This window comes from Rattus norvegicus, chromosome 20 (assembly GCF_021556685.1).
Source record: "Rattus norvegicus strain SHRSP/BbbUtx chromosome 20, alternate assembly SHRSP_T2T, whole genome shotgun sequence".
NCBI lineage: Eukaryota > Metazoa > Chordata > Mammalia > Rodentia > Muridae > Rattus > Rattus norvegicus.
Genome location: NC_141553.1, coordinates 5617548 through 5637642, shown reverse-complemented (window position 1 = coordinate 5637642; position 20095 = coordinate 5617548). Strand labels below are relative to the sequence as shown.

Genomic DNA, 20095 nt, shown 5'->3' with positions numbered 1-20095 from the left:
GCGGGAGCTGGACCTGGGGGCGGGGGCGAGCTGGGGTCTTTGAGCTGCCAGGGTGGCCAGGGGCACACAGTAGCGGCCGCCGAGGAGCAAGCAGCACTGACAAGCAGAGGTACCCCCGCAACGGGCACCTTGCTGCATGGAGCTGGGCCGCTGAAAGCTGCTGACATCCCAGGGTCCTGGTTCCGAGGCTCAGCTGGCTTCTGTCTACTGTCAGCACCAGGACTGCCTGGGATTCTGAGCCATGGAGCGGTGCAGCCGCTGCCACCGCCTCCTACTGCTCCTACCTCTGGTGCTGGGTCTGAGTGCTGCCCCAGGATGGGCAGGTAAGAGGAGTCCTGCCTGGGTGTCAGTCAGCTGGAGGTTGTAGCATCTGCCTGGAAGGAACCTCTGATGCCTTGGAGTAGGAGCGTCTGAGCCTTAGGAAAGGGATTTGGGCACCAGGTTTAGATGAAGGGCACAACACTTTGGTTCCCTGAGCCAGTATAGGACCATCTCTTCCTCGAAATGACTGACGGAGGGCAGGTGATGCCAGCCAACAGGGACCACAGCCGAGAGCCTGAGTAGGCTGGTTTCCTTATTTGGGTCCTCAGAAGGACCTGAGATGGCCAAAGCCTGTTTTCTACAGGCTTCACTGATGTCGGTGGAGTGAATACCAGGGCTGATGGGTAAGGGAAACCGGGTGAACATCTGTAGGTTGGAGCCTAGAAGGCTAGGGAAGAAAGCAACAGCACTGTCCCATCCCCTTTGGGTCCCCCAACCCCTCCCTGTGCCCTGGATGCTGCCACGCGGCTGGCTCTAGGGAGCACAGGGGCTGGCTGCCAACAGGACGGCCACTGGACAGGCCGGGATCAGGTGTCTGAGGCCAGAGCCAACTCTTTGCATTCCTGCCCCTCCCCCTTCAGTCAGCGGGACTCCCATGGGACCCTGGTGTCCACCGACCCCATCTTTCCTTTTTTTTTTTTTTTTTTTTTTTACCCCCAGAATGGAAAGGCTCCAAGAAAAGATTTGATAACTGGGTCTAAGCAGGAAGGAACCAGTTCCTCTCTCCTGGAATATATATATGTGTGTGTATGTGTGTGTGTGTGTGTGTGTGTGTGTGTGTGTGTGTGGTGTGTATGTGTGTGTGTGTGTGCATGTGTGTGTATGTGTGTGTGCGTGTGTGTAGCTGATTTTGTATAGCTCTCCATTATTCATGTTTTCTCTGCTCAAGAGAGAGAATAAGCAGAACAACAGTGTGAAGGATTTAGATTAGGCCAGGAAAGCAGAAAGACGAAGTACATGGTGTTTACAGAGTCTAGGTAGGGGCTGACCAAGGTAACTGTCTCCTATTTGGGAACTGAGTGGATGGAGGAGGGACTCCAAGAAGATGGGTAACTAAGAAGTCCTGAGAGTATAGGACAGTGGGGGCTCAAAGGGATAGATGGAGTGGCAGTGGGTCTAAGACAGTGGGGTTAGTATGTGGCTTGAGGTGGGTGGGCCTGTGAGCACGGTGTGGAACTGTCCTCCATCGGGCTTTGGTGGAGGGTGGGGACCTCCGAAGTCTCCTTTGCCTGGGGTCTCTGTGAGTCTCTGTGTCTCTGTCTCCCTCACCATACTCTCTCAAAGCTGCCCTTGTGTGTCAGTGTTTGCGAAGCTGCCACACTTTGGGGCCAGGCTCTCAGGGGCGAGGGGTGGGGGAAGGTCGCGGTTTCCTCGGCTCCTGGACTCAAAGGGCCTTTTCTCTCCTGCCTGCCCCACCTCATCCACCCCACCCGGCTGGCTCTGCTCTCCTGACTGCCCTGGCCTCTGCCCCTCCCCACACTTCTACCAACACTTTGCAAGCACTCTCAGTGGGAGTTCTCCACTGTGGAAGTGTGGGAGTGAGCTTTCCCTTTCCATCCAGTTTGGGCCCAGGAAGCTGAAATCTAAGGAGACCTGGCTGATGGCCTGCGACTTGAGTCTGGATTCAGGTGGTGGGGGATGGCAGGGCAAGACTGAGGTTCCAGGTGTCGGGAGCTTGCCTGAGGTTTGGGCAAGAACTCTGATAGCATCTACAGATGTGTGGCTTGGGGCCCTGGACCTGCCCCTGGCCTGTGTGGAAGCTTCAGTTTCCCCTTCCCCCTCTCTGAACCCACTCGCCAAGTCTGAGGGCCAGGCTTCTGGCCACCTTACTCGTATAGTATATGCCCTTCCTTAGCTCAGGCAGAGTTGCCCCTGCCCCCACCTCAACCCAGTCTCTGTGGCAACTGGAAGATCTCCTACAGCCGCCTCTCTGCCTCCCCTGTGCCCAGGATGATCGATCATCCAGATGTTGTTTGTGCTAGAGACCAAGCAGATGCCAGGAAGCCAAAGACTGGGAGATACAGCAAGGGAGGGAGAGGGAGAGGGAGAAAGAGGGAAAGAGAAGGGTGAACGGTGTTGGGGAGATGGGCGAACTGAAGAGAGGGTGTGGGAGGGTCCAGCAGGTGCACAGTCGGCAGCAGGGGCAGAGGGCAGGGGAGACAGACTGAGAAGGGAATCAAAGTGAGATTAGCAGAGATTCCCAGCTGAAAGACCCAGATGGCGGGTCTGAGAGGCAGGTGCTGGGAGAAGGAGGGGAAAGAGCATGGAGTAGTTGCATGCCAGCCGGCTAGGTGCACCTCCCCTCTGAGTCACCTTGCCTCCCATCCATATAGGTCCCTTTAGGAGAATGTAAGGGAGATGGAGATCTGGGCGTTCCCCATTTAGACCTTCCTAGTGTTCTAACTCCCAACTCTAACCCCGACTCTCCCAGGTGCACCCTCTGTGGATGTGCTACGTGCCCTGAGGTTCCCCTCCCTTCCCGATGGTGTTCGGAAATCAAAAGGGGTCTGTCCAGCTGATGTGGCTTACCGTGTGGCACGACCTGCCCAGCTCAGCGCACCCACACGCCAGCTCTTCCCAGGTTTGGTCAGCAAGATGGAGGAGGTGGTGAGATGAGGTTTGGGATCTCTCCACCTCTCACTCTGTGTGTCTGTCTGTGTGTCTGTCTGTGTGTCTGTCTGTCTCTCTCTGGTACCAGGAGGCTTTCCCAAAGATTTCTCTCTGCTGACTGTTGTCCGGACCCGCCCTGGCCTCCAAGCTCCCCTCCTGACTCTATACAGTGCCCAGGGAGTCCAGCAACTGGGCCTGGAGCTCGGTCGTCCAGTCCACTTTCTCTATGAGGACCAGAGGGGACGGCCACAAGCCTCCGCTCAGCCCATCTTCCGAGGCCTGAGCCTTGCTGATGGCAAGTAAGTTCCACTTTGTCCCTTTGGCCTGCCTGACCCACACCCTCGGCGGAAAGTGACCCCACAGCTCCCTCACTTTAGAAACTGAAGACCTCTACTGGACCTTTGGGCACACTTGGCCACCTCCTGAACCTGTCACTTCTTGATCAGTGTCTGGGTCTCAGAGACAGTGTCTGGGAATTGGAATAAAAAGATACTCACTGGTACACTGGGAAAGTCACGTAACTTTTTTGACCCTCGGTTCCCATGTCTGTAAGACAAAGATCATCACATCTGACAGCCCAACTAGAAAATGCTTGCTGGCGTCCACGATGTATTGCTTGATTAGCGCCTGTACATATGCCCATGTATCACGTGTATGCTGGTATGCGTGCCAGATGGTGTCAGATCCCCAGGGACTAGAGTTACAGGGACTTGCGAACCATCATATAGGTGCTGGGATTTGAACCCAGACCCTCTGGAAAAGCAGCAAGTGCTCTTAACCCTTGAGCCATCTCTCCAGCCCCACAATTGTGATTCCCTTTTTAAAAAATAGATTTATTTATTTATTATATATGGGTATACTATAGCCTGTCTTCAGACACACCAGAAGAGGGCATCTGATCCCATTACAGATGGTTGCGAGCCACCATGTGGTTGCTGGGATTTGAACTCAGGACCTCTGGGAGAGCAGTCAGTGCTCTAACCACTGAGCCATCTCTCCAGCCCACCACTGTGATTCTTTTTTTTTTTTTTTTCTTTTTCTTTTTCTTTTTTTCGGAGCTGGGAACTGAACCCAGGGCCTTGCGCTTGCTAGGCAAGTGCTCTACCACTGAGCTAAATCTCCAACTCCACCACTGTGATTCTTAATCCCCTGGCCTTTGCTAAGTCTTTTACTTGCTGCGGCCCAGCCCTGCCAGCTCCCTGCTTTCACGAGTGAGTCACGTGACCTTCTCACACCACCTTTAGGTGGCACCATGTGGCTGTAGCTGTGAAGGGTCAGTCTGTCACTCTCATTGTGGACTGTAAGAAGCGAGTCACCCGGCCCCTTCCCCGAAGCGTGCATCCGGTGCTGGACACCCACGGGGTGGTGATCTTTGGTGCCCATGTCCTCGATGATGAAGTCTTTGAAGTAAGTACAACGGCAGTCTGAGGAGGGTGATGCTGTCCCCACATCTCGTGGCCGTGCTTCTGGCTCCAGACCCCAACCTTCCTAGGCTTAAGCCTTTGTTTTTCTTCCCAAGGTGTTTTGTTTGTTTGTTTGTTTGTTTTAAATTTCCATTTCTTACCTTCAGGGTCGACTTTCTCAGTGGACAGCAAGAGCCCCCCACCACCCACCATAGATATAACTGACAGCTATTCAGTCATCCACATGTCACCTGTTCACCAATCCCTCTATTCCCTCAACAAATTTACTTGTTCGTCCACATGGCTCGCTATCCAGTCACCCACAGACAACCTCTCATGTGTGCCTTCACCCTAGGTCCACCTAGCATGTCTATTTGCCAGACACCCGCCGACCGACCGACCTACGGATGCACGCACCGCCTTGCCTATTCATCCTCTTGCCTGAGCATCTACCAAGGCAGCTCTCTCCTCAGACCCTTAGGTTTATATTGACGGACTCGCCTGTCCTCCACCTGTGCAACCCATGCCTCCTTTGAGCCATCATCCATCCATCCACCCATCCATTCATCCACCATCTTTCTCTTGCACTTGAACCTCTATTGGCCCACCCACCTTCCCACCCCATCCATCCGTCCATCCATCCATCCATCCATCCATCCATCCACCCAACACCCACATAGCCAGCTACTGTTGTCTGAATACCAGGCCTCATTGGTGAAGGGAAACACGGCGCATTTGTGTGAACTCCCTGCTATCCCAGGGAGTTGGCTTTGAGGCGAGCCAGTGTGTAAGCACCGTGTGTGGATGCCAGGGATTACCACTGAGCTTCGGAAGGAGCCGGATTCTTCACCTCCAGAGGTCACCCATGGGGCCCCCCACCATCGCTGATGCTGTAAGGCCAAGCATCCAAGGCTGTACCTGTCTCTAGAAGCCACTGTGGAGAGGCCCATGTATGGCCACAGAGGCAGGGAGTGGAAGGCCTGCGTTCTAGATCTGGCCTGTCCCTCCAAGTGACCCTGGGCTCACCGCTGACTTTCTGAGATATGGGAGTCCTTACAGATGGGATGGAAAGGTTCCTGTCCTCCTCACTGTCCTCCATTGCTACGGAGATCCCTGTAGGGACTCATCATGACCTTCTCCCATGACACACAAAGCTATTCATTCAGTCATCCACACACCACCTGTTCACCACCGGATCTGTCCCTTCAGCCAGTTTCTCTGTTCTGCCACCACCCAGACACCTATTCACAGACACCCGCTCTCTGACCGACCTGTGGGTGCACGCACCCACCTGCTCGTCCGTGTGCTTGCCTGACCATCTACCCGGTCACCTCATCCTAGACCTTTCCCTCCACCTCTCCGAGCTCCCCCTTATCTCTCTGTCATTTTTCCCTCATCTCCACAGGGTGATGTTCAGGAACTCCTCATTGTCCCGGGCGTCCAAGCTGCCTATCAGTCTTGTGGACAGAAGGACCTGGAATGCGAGAGAGAACAGAGGGACGGGCCTCAGACTCAGAAGCCTCACAGGGCCCAGAGATCTCCAAAGAAGGAGCCAGCCAGACTTCATAAGCCACAGAACCAGGAGCCCCAGCAGCAGGTGAGGGAGTCGGGCAGACAGAAACTGCAGCCCTCGGGGAGGACACTGGGCTTCTCCAGGGCAGTCCGGTCCTCGTTGCCCGTCCTGTTAGGCTGCAGCTGTACCTCCCCTTCCCCATCATGCCCTCCTCCCAGGCCTCAGTCATCAGCCTTTTTATTTTCATTTAAAAATAAAAAGGAGAAGAAGAAGCAGCAGCCCTGGCAGGAGCTGCGCACCCTGCCTGTGTGGTGTCTTCTTCCTGTCTGCCTTGGGTTTTCCCTTCTCTTTCTTGAATTAAGAGATTGGGAGACAGTAGTGGGGCAGGTGAGCCCTGAGGAAAAGGGGACAGGTGAATGGAGCTGAAGCGTGGTACCATGGGGGTTGGAGAGGGTCGGGAGGGACTAGAGGTAGAGGGAATCTCAGGGAACAGAGTGTCTGTGGCTCACCAAGTGTCTCGGGGGTACAGTGGGAGGAGGGACTGAAGTCTGGGTTGGGGAGCCTGGGAGTTCGGGGTGACAGATGTGTTCTTGGGGCAGCCTGAAGACTGAAGGGTCAATCTCTTAATTGTATCTACTTCCATCCACGAGGGAAAACCCATTTCCTTTTTTCTCTCCTCCCCTGCCCCCTCTCTCCCCCCCTTGCTGACACCTCTGCTCTGTTCACAACTCTCATTCTTCAACCCTACACACCTTTTCCAACCTTTGTACCATCTCCTTATGCCCCCGACCCGAACCTCCCATCCTGTCTGTCCCCCTCCCTGCTCCCAGCCCACTGAATCTCTCTACTATGACTACGAACCCCCCTATTACGATGTGATGACTACAGAGACATCCCCTGATTACCAGGTAACCTCCAAGGTCCCCTTCACCTCCCCCCTTTCTCCTCTCAGCGCCCTCTGTGTTAAGCCCCCGTCATACCCAGCTTCTGGGACAGATACTAGACTGTGGAAGTTCACTTGCTCACTGCCTCCCCCCTCCCCCATTTCTCCACTGCAGCGTCCTCAGAGCTCCAACCACAGGGCTCCCCCTCCCCCTAGGGGGCGTCGGACCCCTTCCCGAAAGTCTAACCCTCCTGCCAAGAGGTCAGCAGCCAGGCAGGCACCCCCCTCACCAGCCCAGAGGCCCTCTCCAGCTGGAGGCTCTGGCAAAGCCCTCGGCCAGCCTCCCCCCTCCCGACACCCAGCTTCCTCCACTGCCAGGGCTCCTCCCAGGACCAGAGGCAGCGGTTATCGGCAGGTAGAACGGGGCATCCAGATCTCTGCCCCCAACTTATAGACACTGTCTTCCTCAAAGGGGCTGCAAGATCTGAGATTTCCCCCAACCCCCATCCCAGATCCTGCCTGTGGTGAGGATAGGTTGCAGCTTTGCCTTTTTCCCTGCTACTCTCTCACCTTCCTCCCCACTCCTTTCCTCCTTCCCTTGGGGCTAGTACCCCACCCCAGGTGAAGAGGAAGGAGTCCTGGAGTCCAGCCTCTTGCCATCTCTTGAAGAGGTAACTTCACCCCTAGCCTCATCCCAGCCAAGTCCCCTTACCCCCATAGCATCTTGACAGGCCATGCCTCCCTGGCCGGAGGGCTTTTTATATACCTACTTAAGACATTTCCGGTCACTCTAGACCTCTACCCGCTTGTCTTAAGTATGGCCGATTCTTCTGGAGTCATGGCGTCCTTGTTGCATTTTGACTGTAAGGTAGATTCTCCATGTTGGTGTTAAGTTAGCTCCTCCCTGCGCCACGGCAACATTCTCAGGTCCCTTTTCTGTCCAGCACTCTCACTTTCTTCTCTCTGTCTTTGGTGGTGGACTCCTCATCTGTCAGTATGTCTATGGACTGTCCTGTGTCCAGCCCTCCGGCCATCCCTCTTGTTCTCTACAGTTCCCTCGAACCATGCCCATTTCCAAACATCTACTTTGTGCTCGGTAGTCATTCTGTTTCCATTCAATCCCTCCCCTTTGATCCCTTGGGGGAGAAAACCACAGTCCCAGAGGCCCTCAGAATCCTTTGGGCTAGATATTATCAAACCCCGGGGCCCAGAGGACATCTGTTCTCAGAGCTAATGCCTCTATCTATCGTCCCTCCCTCCCGGTCCTTGGGAAGGAGCAGACAGATCTCCAGGTCCCCCCAACAGCTGACAGTTTCCAGGCAGAGGAATATGGGGAGGGAGGCACAGAGCCCCCAGCAGGGTTCTACGATTACACCTATGGCTATGGGGATGATTATCGTGAGGAGACCGAGCTTGGCCCTGCCCTCTCTGCGGAGACAGATCACACAGGAGCCGTAAGTGGAAGCAGCTCCTGGTCCATCCTTTGCCATCAGGAGGCGCTACGTGGATTGCTTCCTGTTTGATCCTTGTTGGCTGTGAGCTACTTCCTGTTTGATCCTTGTTGGCTGTGAGCTATTTCCTGTTTGATCCTTGTTGGCTGTGAGCTATTTCCTGTTTGATCCTTGTTGGCTGTGAGCTACTTCCTGTTTGATCCTTGTTGGCTGTGAGCTACTTCCTGTTTGGTCCTTGTTGACTGTGAGCTACTTCCTGTTGGTTTGTCACATTCCCTTCACATGAGATGTCTGTTGCTTGAGAAGATCACTTTCTGCTCTCTCTCTTTCTCCACGTCTTACCCCGTGGCTCCCTGTAGATCCTCTCTCTGTGGCAACTGGACTTTTTTTCAACCCTACCACACTTCCTTTCTTTTTTGGCCACTCCTTATCTAAATCAAGATGGATGTTATGAACCTGTTTGTCAGTAAACAGCTGCCTTGTGTCCGGCGCCCATCTGTCTCACTCATCTCTTGCTCAAAACAACTTTGTGTCCATGGTGATGCCAGAGTTCCTAGCTTCCCGTTTGACATTTTCCAACCTTTGTGGCCACATCTGGTCTGTGTCTCTCTGTCTTCTGAAGCCTTCATGTCCCTTTTGGTGACTGGGTGAGGCTGAACTAAAGGACTTTATGTTCTGATCTTCTTGATGTCTTGTGTCAGTTTTCTTTAGCAATAAGCCACTCATGGGTAATCAGAATTAGAAGGATATCCGTTGTGGACATAGATATTTATCTTTGTGTCCTCGCCTTGATGTCAGTGTTTTTCCTGGACCCTGCCTTTCATCGTCTTAATTCTCTTTGCAAGAGTCACTCCTTGTTTGTTTTTCTGGATTTCTTTTCTCTCTTGGTCACGGTAGCCATGTTGTTTTTTTGAAGGTCTACTTCCTGGATCCTTTTTTTTTTCTCTGCTGCTTCCTGTCTCTCTAAGCACTTCCTGTTTGGTCACTATGTTTTCTAGCCATCTTGGCCATGTTTCATTTTTCTTGGCTCTGGCATACGTCTTGCTTCCAAGTGGGTGTCCCTTTGTTTGTCTCCTCAGTGATTTTCCCAGGTCTTCAAACACCCTTGACTGTTGAACTGTTTCCCATTGGCTCTGCTCTGTCCTTCCCCTGCCTTGTTGTTACGGCTGTCCCCTTGCTGCTGCTGCTGCCTAACGCTGTGCCCTGCCCATCCCTTATGGCCACCCTTGCTGTCGCCTTGTGCTGCTTTCTGAATGTTTGGGGTTGAACTGGGGTTTGGGGTTGAACTGATCATGCCTAACTGGCCAAGGTAGGGGTGGAGGGGAGGATTCTGAAGGTCTTCGTTGAGGGGAGTTGGAGTGGTAGCAAATGACCTTCATCCTCTCTGTCTGGCCTAGAGCTCAAGAGTGAGAATTGGGGTAGAAGAGTGGGTAGGGGAGACTGGTCAATTTAAGGGGAGGGGGTTAAGGGAGGAGAAGGGAGGCAAATAACTCTCGCTGGGAAGGGAGCTAGGGGATTATGGGAGTTACTTCTAAGGTTTAGGTAACTGACCTCAAGAGCTGTATTTTTCAAAAATCCAGTTGGGAAGCTTGAATTTGGGGTATCAGTGACAACAGCTTTCTAAATCTCCTTTATGTGTGTGTTTCGCCTACACACATGCACGCATAGGTATATGTTTATATATATATGTACACCACATGCATACTTGATGCCTATGGAGGTCAGATGATCAGGGTGTTGGATCCTCTAGAATTGGAGTTACAGATGGTGTAAGCCACCACGTGGGAACAAGTCTGGGCCCTTTGCAAGAACAAGTGCTCTTAAGTGCTAAGCCATCTTTCCAGCCCCTCTGGGCACTTTTAACTTGTAAGCCCCTTACATTAGATAAACTTCTATACATCAGGGCACACACACTCTGATTTTCTGGAGATAAACCCATGGCTTTTAAAATCAGATTCTCATCCGGTCCCCTGCCTTACACCCAAGAAATAAACCTACCCAGTACATGACAAGTGGGGTAAGGATGGAGAAGTAGCTAAGAATTCCTGGGGTCAGAAGGAGCCTTTGGTAGCAGGGTGGGGGCCCCCATAAGAGGAATGCTGACGTTTGGAATCCCTAAAGGGGTGAGGCACTCAGGGCGGCAGCATATGCTCGCTTTGGTGGAGCAGGGTCCAGGGCTTAGAGTTTGGAGGTAGTGGGCAGGCAGTCCTGCGAGTAAGGACGGGCGTTGGGGTGGGACAATCCTGGTGTCCTGGCTGCTCATGGGCCCCACTGGGGGTTACATGTGTGTCTCCCTCAGGTTGCCCACGGACCCCGGGGGCTAAAGGGAGAGAAGGGAGAGCCTGCAGTGCTGGAGCCTGTAAGTCACACCGCTCACAGATCCGAGGGAGGTGGACAGAAGGAGGAAATAATGGGGTAGGTGCTGGCCCCGTGGCCTCTAACTTTGGATGTCGGACTCCACAGGGTATGTTTGTAGAGGGACCTCCAGGCCCAGAAGGCCCAGCGGTGAGTAGATTCTGTTAGCCCTTTCTATGGTTAGAGACGTTTCCTGCAGGCACTTTTGTGACTTGCCTAGGTACATCCAGGTCTGCGCTCTAAAGAGCCCTTCCGAACCCAAGCTCCAGATTCCCACACCTCTGCTGCAGAAACCCCAGCCACGTATGTGCCCTGCCTCCTGTCTCACATGCGCATCTGACTTTCCTTCTTTTGTCCCTCAGGGGTTAGCTGGACCCCCTGGCATCCAGGGGAACCCAGGCCCAGTTGGAGACCCTGGCGAGAGGGTGAGTGAGTGCTTTGGGGGGTTGGGTAGCCTCAGAGGAGCCACTTGTATCCCTGGGGTACTTGCTGTGGGCAATCCCTTATCAATCGGCTAACTAGAGACTTGATTGTGTTCCCCATAGCCTCCTCCATCTTTCTCCACAGGGTAGAGCATTCAGCAGGGATCTAGAGATGTCTGTGTTGGGAAGGATCTCAAAATGATGTCACATCCCTAACATGCTCTGGTTCCCGCTTATTCTTATTCTTTCTCACGCAGGGCCCCCCTGGCCGGGCAGGGCTCCCTGGATCAGACGGACCTCCTGGTCCTCCTGGTACATCTCTGATGCTCCCAGTGAGTTATCTTCTGGTCTTTGAAATGGGCTCGGGGTAGGGGGTAGAGAAGAACTAGCGGAGAAGGCTGTGGAGGGAAAGCTGGGCACCACAGTGCATACCTGAAGTCTCAGGGCATGGACCGTGACCGCGGGAGGAGCTGGAGCGGTGGATCTTTTGGGGTTGGGAAGAGTACAGTCTCTTTAGACCCGGGACCAAACATGGGTCCTCTAAGACAAGGCCGAAAGATCTCACGTTTCAGGGGATGAAGAACCAGAGGAAGGTCTCAAAGAGGCTACACTGGGGAGAAGGGTGAGAGTCTAGAAGCCTCTGAGTGCCCATCCGGAGCCAGGGCACACCTGAGACGCTGCGTGGCATCTCTGGCTCGGAGGGCACTTGGGTGTTCTGGAGGGGGAGCTTGAATCTTCTGTTGTCCCTCAGTTCCGGTTTGGCAGCAGTGGTGGTGACAAGGGCCCCGTGGTGGCAGCCCAGGAGGCCCAGGCCCAGGCAATTCTGCAGCAGGCACGGGTGAGCGGGGGCAGGGGGCAGGGGTGCGGTCCTGGTAGAGGGAGGAATGTGGTGGAAAGGGAAGATGCTTGCTTAGGAAGGGCTCCGTGAAGACTGGTGTGGAAAGAGGGTGGGTTTCTTAGGCTGAGGGGAGATGGGGGAGAGTGAAGCTCACAGGGTGAAGATTAGACAGAGGACGGGCAGACCTGGGTTGTGCTGGGGTTCTCTCACATGGCCTCCTCTTGCCCCTTCTGTCTCTCCCGTCTTCTAGCTGGCCCTCCGTGGGCCCCCTGGCCCCATGGGATACACGGGCCGTCCTGGACCGTTGGTGAGTGACTCGGATGTTAAAGTGGTGTCCCTATTTGTGTGCACAGATGTAGCTAGTTCTGTAAAAGGACCAGGTGGGAAGTTGTCTTGCTTCTTTGGTGGGGAGACATGGCGGGGGCTGAGATCCTGTTGGCTGTGTCCCTCCATGAGGCCATCTTCTCTCTCATAGGGTCAGCCTGGGAGCCCTGGCTTGAAGGGAGAATCTGGAGACCTGGGCCCACAGGTGACAACCCCCACATCTAGTGTTCAGCCTAGTGTTCCTCCTCTGTGCCCGTTAACCGTTCCTGTCTCTCCCCTCACTAGGGCCCCAGAGGACCTCAGGGCCTCACAGGTCCTCCTGGCAAGGCTGGGCGAAGGGTGAGTCCTCTGGAGATGGAGCTGGGAGGAGAGGGGACTGTCATGTCCTTTCTTGCTCTCACGCTTGCTTTGCACCCCCCAGGGCCGAGCAGGTGCTGATGGAGCCCGTGGGATGCCCGGAGAACCTGGCGTGAAGGTAACTTCCTGTGACGCCTAGATCTGCCTAGCCTGCCCCACCAGGGCTTGCCAGTTTCTCATGGGACACAGTCCCTCCTCATTCAGGACAGAGTAGGAAGGGATGGGGCAGGGCTGGACCCTCGGTTTGATTTTCCCTCTTCTTCCTAGGGTGACCGAGGCTTTGACGGACTGCCTGGGCTACCTGGTGAAAAGGGACAAAGGGTGAGTGTGAAGGGAGCCGGCTGTAGTTATGGGGACAGACCTCTAGAGGGAAAGTTGGGACCTCAGAGTAAGTCAAGGAGGCTAGGAGCTCAGGGAAGGGATCAGTATTCGCCCCCACGAGGGACCTGAGGTCCCCTTTCACTTTTCCCTCGTTTCCAGGGTGACACAGGTGCTCAGGGCCTTCCTGGGCCTCCCGGTGAGGACGGAGAGAGGGTAAGTGCCTTAGTCAAGGTGGGGACTGGACTCAGGAGAACTCTAGAAGGCCAGGTTGGTTCATTCAGTGTGCCTTCCTTCTCCAGGGTGACGATGGAGAGATTGGGCCCCGCGGGCTGCCTGGAGAGTCAGTGAGTGTCTGGGATGCTCCGGGAGGCCACAGGGAGCAATGGGCATAAAAGGGGACACATTTCCCTGTCGCCTGCTGATGTTGTCCCTGTCATCTCTGAATGCAGGGACCTAGAGGACTCCTTGGCCCTAAAGGCCCTCCTGGTATTCCTGGGCCCCCGGTAAGTGACACCCCGGCTTCCAGCCTCGACCTCACCCCTGATCTCTCCAACTCCCCATCCTTCTTGATATTTTCTTTCTTCCTCCCCTGTCTATGAGTGTTTCCACTCCTGGACTCCACCTATTTCTGCTCTAGCTCCCCCCAAGAAGCACTTGGTGGCTCGTACAGTGCAGTGCACCAGGGCTCTGGCTGTAGTCAAACACAACAAGAATTCTCAAGGAAGGGGTTGGGGATTTAGCTCAGTGGTAGAGCGCTTGCCTAGGAAGCGCAAGGCCCTGGGTTCGGTCCCCAGCTCCGAAAAAAAGAACCAAAAAAAAAAAAAAAAAAGAATTCTCAAGGAAAACAAGCCCTCAAACCCTCAGACCCACACCCTGCAGGTCCGCGCTGGCCATGCCAGTCTGGGTTTGAGATGAATGCACGGTCTGATCGAGCGTCTGCTGTCCACCCTCTGGGATGACCAGGCTTCCCAGAAACCACAGTGCTCCTGGCCTGGCCCCAGCTTCCAGCCTGCTTACCCTGTCTTGTGTTTCAGGGAGTCCGAGGCATGGATGGTCCCCATGGCCCCAAAGGGAGCTTGGTGAGTGATTGTCATAGAGAACCCGCCCCTTTCCCCCTGCAGGTCCCTACCCAGTGATTGGCATAGAGAACCTGCTCCTCCCCTTACAGGTCCCTACCCAGTGATTGGCATAGAGAACCTGCTCCTCCCCTTACAGGTCCCTACCCAGTGATTGGCATAGAGAACCCGCCCCTTTCCCCCTGCAGGTCCCTACCCAGTGATTGGCATAGAGAACCTGATCCTCCCCTTACAGGTCCCTACCCAGTGATTGGCATAGAGAACCTGCTCCTCCCCTTACAGGTCCCTACCCAGTGATTGGCATAGAGAACCCGCCCCTTTCCCCCTGCAGGTCCCTACCCAGTGATTGGCATAGAGAACCTGATCCTCCCCTTACAGGTCCCTACCCAGTGATTGGGATAGAGAACCCACCCCTTTCCCCCTGCAGGTCCCTACCCAGTCTTGTTGGCTGCCATTATGAACCCCTTCCTGTTTGTTTCCTGCCCTGTCCTCTTGACCACCCTTGAGGCTTTCCATCTTCTCTGTTTTGTCACCATCTTCCGACCCCTGCCTGACCCTTGCTTGACCCCAGCCTGACCCCTGCCTGGGCCTGGTCTGGCCCTCTCTGGCTGCTTGTTTCTAGGGACCTCAAGGAGAGCCAGGGCCTCCCGGACAACAGGGCACTCCTGGAACTCAGGTGAGTGGTCCTGCCTACCCATCTTCCCAAACTTAGTGATGCCATGTAGGCCTTGTACAGGTCACAGTCTGGGTGGGGACAGGGCATCAGGCCCTCCTGCTCTTACTGAGGACTTAGAGAACGGCTCAGCCTTGAGGCTCCCATGACTTCTCTTTCTCCACATGCAGGGCCTCCCCGGACCTCAGGGTGCCATTGGACCTCATGGAGAGAAGGTGGGCAACTGACTCTCAGGGCATCAGGGTCTAGGGGTGGGTGAGGAGCGTGTCCCTCTCCCCTGGGACTTTCGCCGTGGAGAACTAATTCTTCTAGTGAGCATGCCCTTCCTCTTGCAGGGCCCTCGTGGGAAACCAGGCCTCCCTGGCATGCCGGGATCAGATGGACTCCCGGTGAGTGGTCCTTACCTCTCTTCTCCCCAGCATGCATCTGCGAGCTCCATCAGCGGCCATTGTTTATCCAGTGTGTACCTTTTGCTGGAAGGTGGCTGGAAGGTCACTCAGGGCAGCTGGAAGGTCACTCAGGATGGCTATGAGGTCACTCGGAGTGTGAGCTGTAAAGTCACTCATGGGGACCACCATGAGGTCGCTCAGGGCGGCTGTAAGGTCACTCAGGATGAGGTCACCCATGGGGCTGCCGAGGTTCTTGCTGTGTTGGCTGACAGGCAGTTTTGACTGCAGAGACTCCTGGGAAGTTGACAAGGCCCAGCAGTCCCATTCTCCCATTCTCTGCCTCCTCCTTGCAGGGCCACCCAGGGAAGGAAGGACCCCCTGGAACCAAAGGGAACCAGGTGAGACCCTGCATACTTATTTCCCCTCTGAGGGTGTCTTCTGACTGGGGAGGGGGTGCTGAAGTCCTTGGGATTCCCCCGAGTCCTGTGACCCCCAACATCCAGTGTGGTCTCCATTTCTCCCTCCGCTGAGGCCCTCACGGCGACATCTCGAGGCCCTTCCTGAGTCCCTCTTTCTTCCTGCAGGGCCCCTCCGGACCTCAGGGTCCTTTAGGATACCCAGGCCCTCGAGGCGTCAAGGTAACTTGTCTACCGGGGAAGAAGATAGGGGAGCTCAGTATGCTAACCCAGCCGGTCTCTCCATCTACCTATACCCTCACTCAATTCTAGGGCGTGGATGGGATTCGGGGCCTGAAGGGCCACAAGGGTGAAAAGGTAAGCTGTGTGCACTTGGCTTCTCTACCTGCCTTCCTTTCCCTCAGTGCTCCCTCTGCCCTCCTCTCCCTTCGTGCTCCCTCTGCCCTTCTCTCCCTTAGTGCTCCTCCTGCCCTCCTCTCCCTCAGTGCTCCCCCTGCCCTCCTCTCCCTTAGTGCTCCTTCTGCCCTCCTCTCCCTCAGTGCTCCCCCTGCCCTCCTCTCCCTAAGTGCTCCCCCATGCCCTCCTCTCCCTCAGTGCTCCCCATGCCCTCCTCTCCCTAAGTGCTCCCTCTGCCCTCCTCTCCCTCAGTGCTCCCCCTGCCCTCCTCTCCCTAAGTGCTCCCCCATGCCCTCCTCTCCCTCAGTGCTCCCTATGCCCTCCTCTCTCCCTCAGTGCTCCCCAGGCCCTCCTCTCTCCCTCAGTGTTCCCCCTGCCCCTTCTCTCCCTCAGTGCTCCCTCTGCCCTTCTCTCGCTCAGTGTTCCTCCTGCCCTCCTCTCCCTCAGTGTTCCCTCTCCCTCCTCTTCCTCAATGTTCCCCCCTGCCCTCCTCTCCCTTAGTGCTCCCCTGCCCTCTCAACTTCGAAATCCACCCCTTACCCATGTCCCCTGACCCTCCCTCTCCCCCCTTTACCTTCTGTGGTGCCCGCTAACCTCTGTCTTTCCCAGGGTGAGGACGGCTTTCCTGGGTTCAAAGGTGACATAGGTGTGAAAGGAGACAGGGTGAGTAGACATCTGTCTATCTGTCCCCACCTGACTCTCCAGCTCCTGTCCTCCCCCTCCACTGCCCTGCCCCCTTTAGAGCTGGGCCCCAGGGAGATGCAGCCACAGCCGGCCACACTGGTCCCTCCAGTCACTGTCTTTGCCATCCTGCCGTGTCTTCTCAGACACCCACCAACCCCAGCCAGCCTTGCTGGTGCCTGCCTCTCCTGAGGGCCTAGCCCTGTCCCTGACACTCACCGCCCCACTTTCTCCCAGGGCGAGGTTGGAGTCCCTGGTTCCAGGGGAGAAGATGGCCCCGAAGGGCCGAAAGGGCGCACTGGACCTACCGGAGACCCCGGGCCCACGGGGCTCATGGGCGAGAAGGTGATGGCGTGAAGCAGATGGGGAGGGTGCCTTGGTCACTGGGGCAGGTTGGACATGGGGTGCCAACTAGAAGTTGGTGGCACCTTCAAGGATAGCTGTGAGTTAACTGTGCCTCTCTGTGCACGGTATCTGCTGGGTGCCAGCTACTTGAGGTGGGTGCATGGGAAGGCAAGAAAAATTATTGGTATGGTAGGCACAGGGAGGACATGGGGGTGCGAGCTGGGGTGAGAACGTGGGGAGGGGAATTGAGGAAGAAGAGGGGGCGTGGCCCTGTCCTGTCAGTGCCACGGGTAGCCCCATGACAGTCAGCTTCCTAGATGAAGCTTGTGGGGGGTCATTAGGATGGCTATGAACCCCGATGAAGGGCAGAGCCTGGGTTATGAGATGCAGAACCTTGTTCCCTACAACTCTGCGTCCTCCTGGGCACGATGGAGCACTAGGAGGGGAGTGTCTCAGAGAGGATCTGGGCTGGTGCTCCCCCTCAGGGAGGGGAGAGGCCTGTGAAAGAGGTCTGGCTGGGTAGTATAGCAGTGGGTGCTGGGGGGAGGTGGACCTGGAGGCTTCTGTGGGGAGTATTGCTGCTAGATGCCTGTGGATCCCATCTTGCCTAATTGCATTCTGTCCTTCCACAGGGCAAGCTAGGTGTTCCTGGTCTGCCTGGCTACCCCGGACGCCAGGGTCCCAAGGTGCTGTGATGCCTCATTTCTGTCCCTTCTCCTTGCCCCTTCTTTGACCTCTGACCCCAGGAGCCCCATGCCAGTGGGGTTCCCTAGAGAGGTCTTAGCTGACTGACTCCCACTGTGTGGGGGAAACAGAGGCCTGTGGGGTGGTAGGGCTCGTCCTCAGGCAACCTGATCGCTGGCACGGCCCAGGCAGCACCATTGTTGCTCTGATGGCCTTTCTTCACCCACTTTGGCCTTTCCTAGGCGCCTGACCCCTGACCTCCTCTTTTTCCATTCTCTTCAGGGATCTCTGGGTTTTCCTGGTTTTCCTGGAGCCAGTGGAGAGAAGGGAGCTCGGGTAAGAGCGGGGAGGATGCATATCCGGGAGGAGCTGGAGGGGGCTGGAGGGGCCACTGTGGGAGTCTTGCCTTACATAATGCCTGCTTGACTTTTTTCTCACCAGGGCCTGTCTGGGAAATCAGGACCTCGGGGAGAACGGGGCCCCACGGTGAGTGCTGTGGGCAGACACCCGTTACAAAGTGGCTCAAGGTCAAAGAGGCGGGCTGGGCAGCAGCTCAGTTGGTAAGAGCACTGCAGTGTGCACAAGGCCTGGGTTCAGTCCCAGCACTGCAGTGTGTACAAGGCCTGGGTTCAATCCCAGCACTGCAGGGTGCACAAGGCCTGGGTTCAGTCCCAGCACTGCAGTGTGTACAAGGCCTGGGTTCAATCCCAGCACTGCAGTGTGTACAAGGCCTGGGTTCAATCCCAGCACTGCAGGGTGCACAAGGCCTGGGTTCAGTCCCAGCACTGCAGTGTGCACAAGGCCTGGGTTCAGTCCCAGCACTGCAGTGTGCACAAGGCCTCGGTTCAGTCCCAGCACTGCAGTGTGCACAAGGCCTGGGTTCAGTCCCAGCACTGCAGTGTGCACAAGGCCTGGGTTCAATCCCAGCACTGCAGTGTGCACAAGGCCTGGGTTCAATCCCAGCACTGCAGTGTGCAAAAGGCCTGGGTTCAGTCCCAGCACTGCAGGGTGCACAAGGCCTGGGTTCAATCCCAGCACTGCATTGTTTGTCCAAGTCATGGGTTCAATCCCAGCACTGCACTGTGTGTCCAAGTCATGGGTTCAATCCCAGCACTGCACTGTTTGTCCAAGCTCTGGGTTCAATCCCAGCACTGCATCCATTGAGTGTAGCAGGCTCAGGTAGAAGCAAGAAGATCAAATGTGGTGTTGGGGATTTAGCTCAGTGGTAGAGCGCTTGCCTAGCAAGCACAAGGCCCTGGGTTCGGTCCCCAGCTCCGAAAAAAAGAACCAAAAAAAAAAAAAAAAAGAAGATCAAATGTCCAAGGCTACCTCAGCAACACTGTGAACTCCTCAAGACTCAAGGATGTTTCTAACATCCCCCTTCTGTCTACCTAGGGTCCAAGGGGTCAGCGGGGACCTCGAGGTGCCACTGGGAAGTCTGGAGCTAAGGTGAGTGGACTTTGCAAGGCTGTGTCTGTCTCCTGATGCTGAGCCTCCACAGCCTTCCACACTCCTCTTCCTCGGGGGTGCCTGATAAACACACGTCTCACTCCCTGACTTCTCTTCCTCACAGGGAACATCAGGTGGTGATGGTCCTCACGGGCCGCCCGGAGAGAGGGTGAGTGTGGCTTAAGTGCTCTCCCTGTTCTCCGTGTTCCCTGGGGAAGAAGTGTGTGCTCCTCTATCAAGAGCCTGCCCCCCACTCATCCCTTCTCTGTCTCTAGGGTCTTCCTGGACCGCAAGGCCCCAATGGATTCCCTGGCCCCAAAGGCCCTCCGGTAAGGTGACCCAAGGTGGCCCGCATCGCTTCCTTCTCCCTCATTCTTCTTCCGCATCAAGAGTCCCTCTGACCCCAAACCTTCCTTCCAGGGCCCCGCAGGGAAAGACGGGCTGCCGGGACACCCAGGCCAGAGAGGAGAAGTGGTGAGTGATTCCAGGGGTGTGGGGTGAGGAGGGGCTTGGGTCCTGCTGAGCCAGCTGCCCTGGTGCTGGGCTTCCTCTTGTCACCCACCCCTGTCCTGTCTGGCTGTCCCCTCAGGGATTCCAAGGGAAGACCGGCCCCCCAGGCCCGCCCGGAGTGGTGGGACCTCAGGTATGTTTCCCCGCAGGGGAGAATGCACCCCAGACTGGAGTTAGGCCCCCCTCTGCCAGTAACTCAGCTCTGACTGTTTGCCTGGGCAGAGACCCCACATTTTAGCTCTTTCCTGGGTGTCTCTCTCTCTCTCTCTCTCTCTCTCTCTCTCTCTCTCTCTCTCTCTCTCTGAGAAGTTTCCTGGCTGTGGCACAAGGTGGCGGGGTCACTCCACACTGGGGAGTAAGCCCCAGTGGCATCCAGGAGAGCATCAACAATTTTGGCTTTTGGGCAAGACTAAGGGGCCCTAGATTGGCACGTTGGGGGATGCAGAGTTGGGGGGTCTCAGGGCAGACGGAACTGAGTTCAGACTGTACGCTTCCCAGGGAGCAGCTGGGGAAAGCGGCCCCATGGGGGAGAGAGGTCACCCTGGCCCCCCAGGACCTCCTGGAGAGCAAGGGCTGCCCGGAACTGCTGGAAAAGATGGGACCAAGGTCAGTGAGGCTGGCAGGGAGGAGTTGGGGGTGGGCTGCACAGGGTGGGCCAGCGTGGCTCGGGGGGCCAGG

At 55.9% G+C, this 20095-nt stretch overlaps 2 protein-coding genes across 7 annotated transcripts in view; both read left to right on the top strand.

Annotated features, from left to right (window-relative positions):
- Wdr46 (WD repeat domain 46) overlaps positions 1-20095 on the top strand; it is a gene marked incomplete at its 3' end in the record, with an annotated part of 127752 nt that overhangs the window by 101688 nt on the left and 5969 nt on the right.
- Positions 65-20095, top strand: part of Col11a2 (collagen type XI alpha 2 chain) — a 28489-nt gene continuing 8458 nt past the window's right edge. Inside the window, exons 1-39 of one of the 6 annotated variants that reach the window (XM_087597046.1) lie at positions 65-323; positions 2753-2902; positions 3020-3230; positions 4176-4338; positions 5740-5931; positions 6678-6755; positions 7339-7401; positions 8011-8184; positions 10481-10540; positions 10645-10686; positions 10899-10961; positions 11216-11290; positions 11710-11796; positions 12047-12103; positions 12272-12325; positions 12406-12459; positions 12542-12595; positions 12745-12798; positions 12958-13011; positions 13098-13142; positions 13248-13301; positions 13833-13877; positions 14497-14550; positions 14718-14762; positions 14883-14936; positions 15290-15334; positions 15521-15574; positions 15665-15709; positions 16358-16411; positions 16667-16774; positions 17407-17460; positions 17741-17794; positions 17900-17944; positions 18854-18907; positions 19032-19076; positions 19183-19236; positions 19328-19381; positions 19497-19550; positions 19916-20023. In XM_087597046.1, the coding sequence (XP_087453172.1) occupies positions 242-323; positions 2753-2902; positions 3020-3230; positions 4176-4338; positions 5740-5931; positions 6678-6755; positions 7339-7401; positions 8011-8184; positions 10481-10540; positions 10645-10686; positions 10899-10961; positions 11216-11290; positions 11710-11796; positions 12047-12103; positions 12272-12325; positions 12406-12459; positions 12542-12595; positions 12745-12798; positions 12958-13011; positions 13098-13142; positions 13248-13301; positions 13833-13877; positions 14497-14550; positions 14718-14762; positions 14883-14936; positions 15290-15334; positions 15521-15574; positions 15665-15709; positions 16358-16411; positions 16667-16774; positions 17407-17460; positions 17741-17794; positions 17900-17944; positions 18854-18907; positions 19032-19076; positions 19183-19236; positions 19328-19381; positions 19497-19550; positions 19916-20023 (2892 nt within the window). In that variant the 5' untranslated portion in view covers positions 65-241. 6 annotated transcript variants of the gene reach the window in all.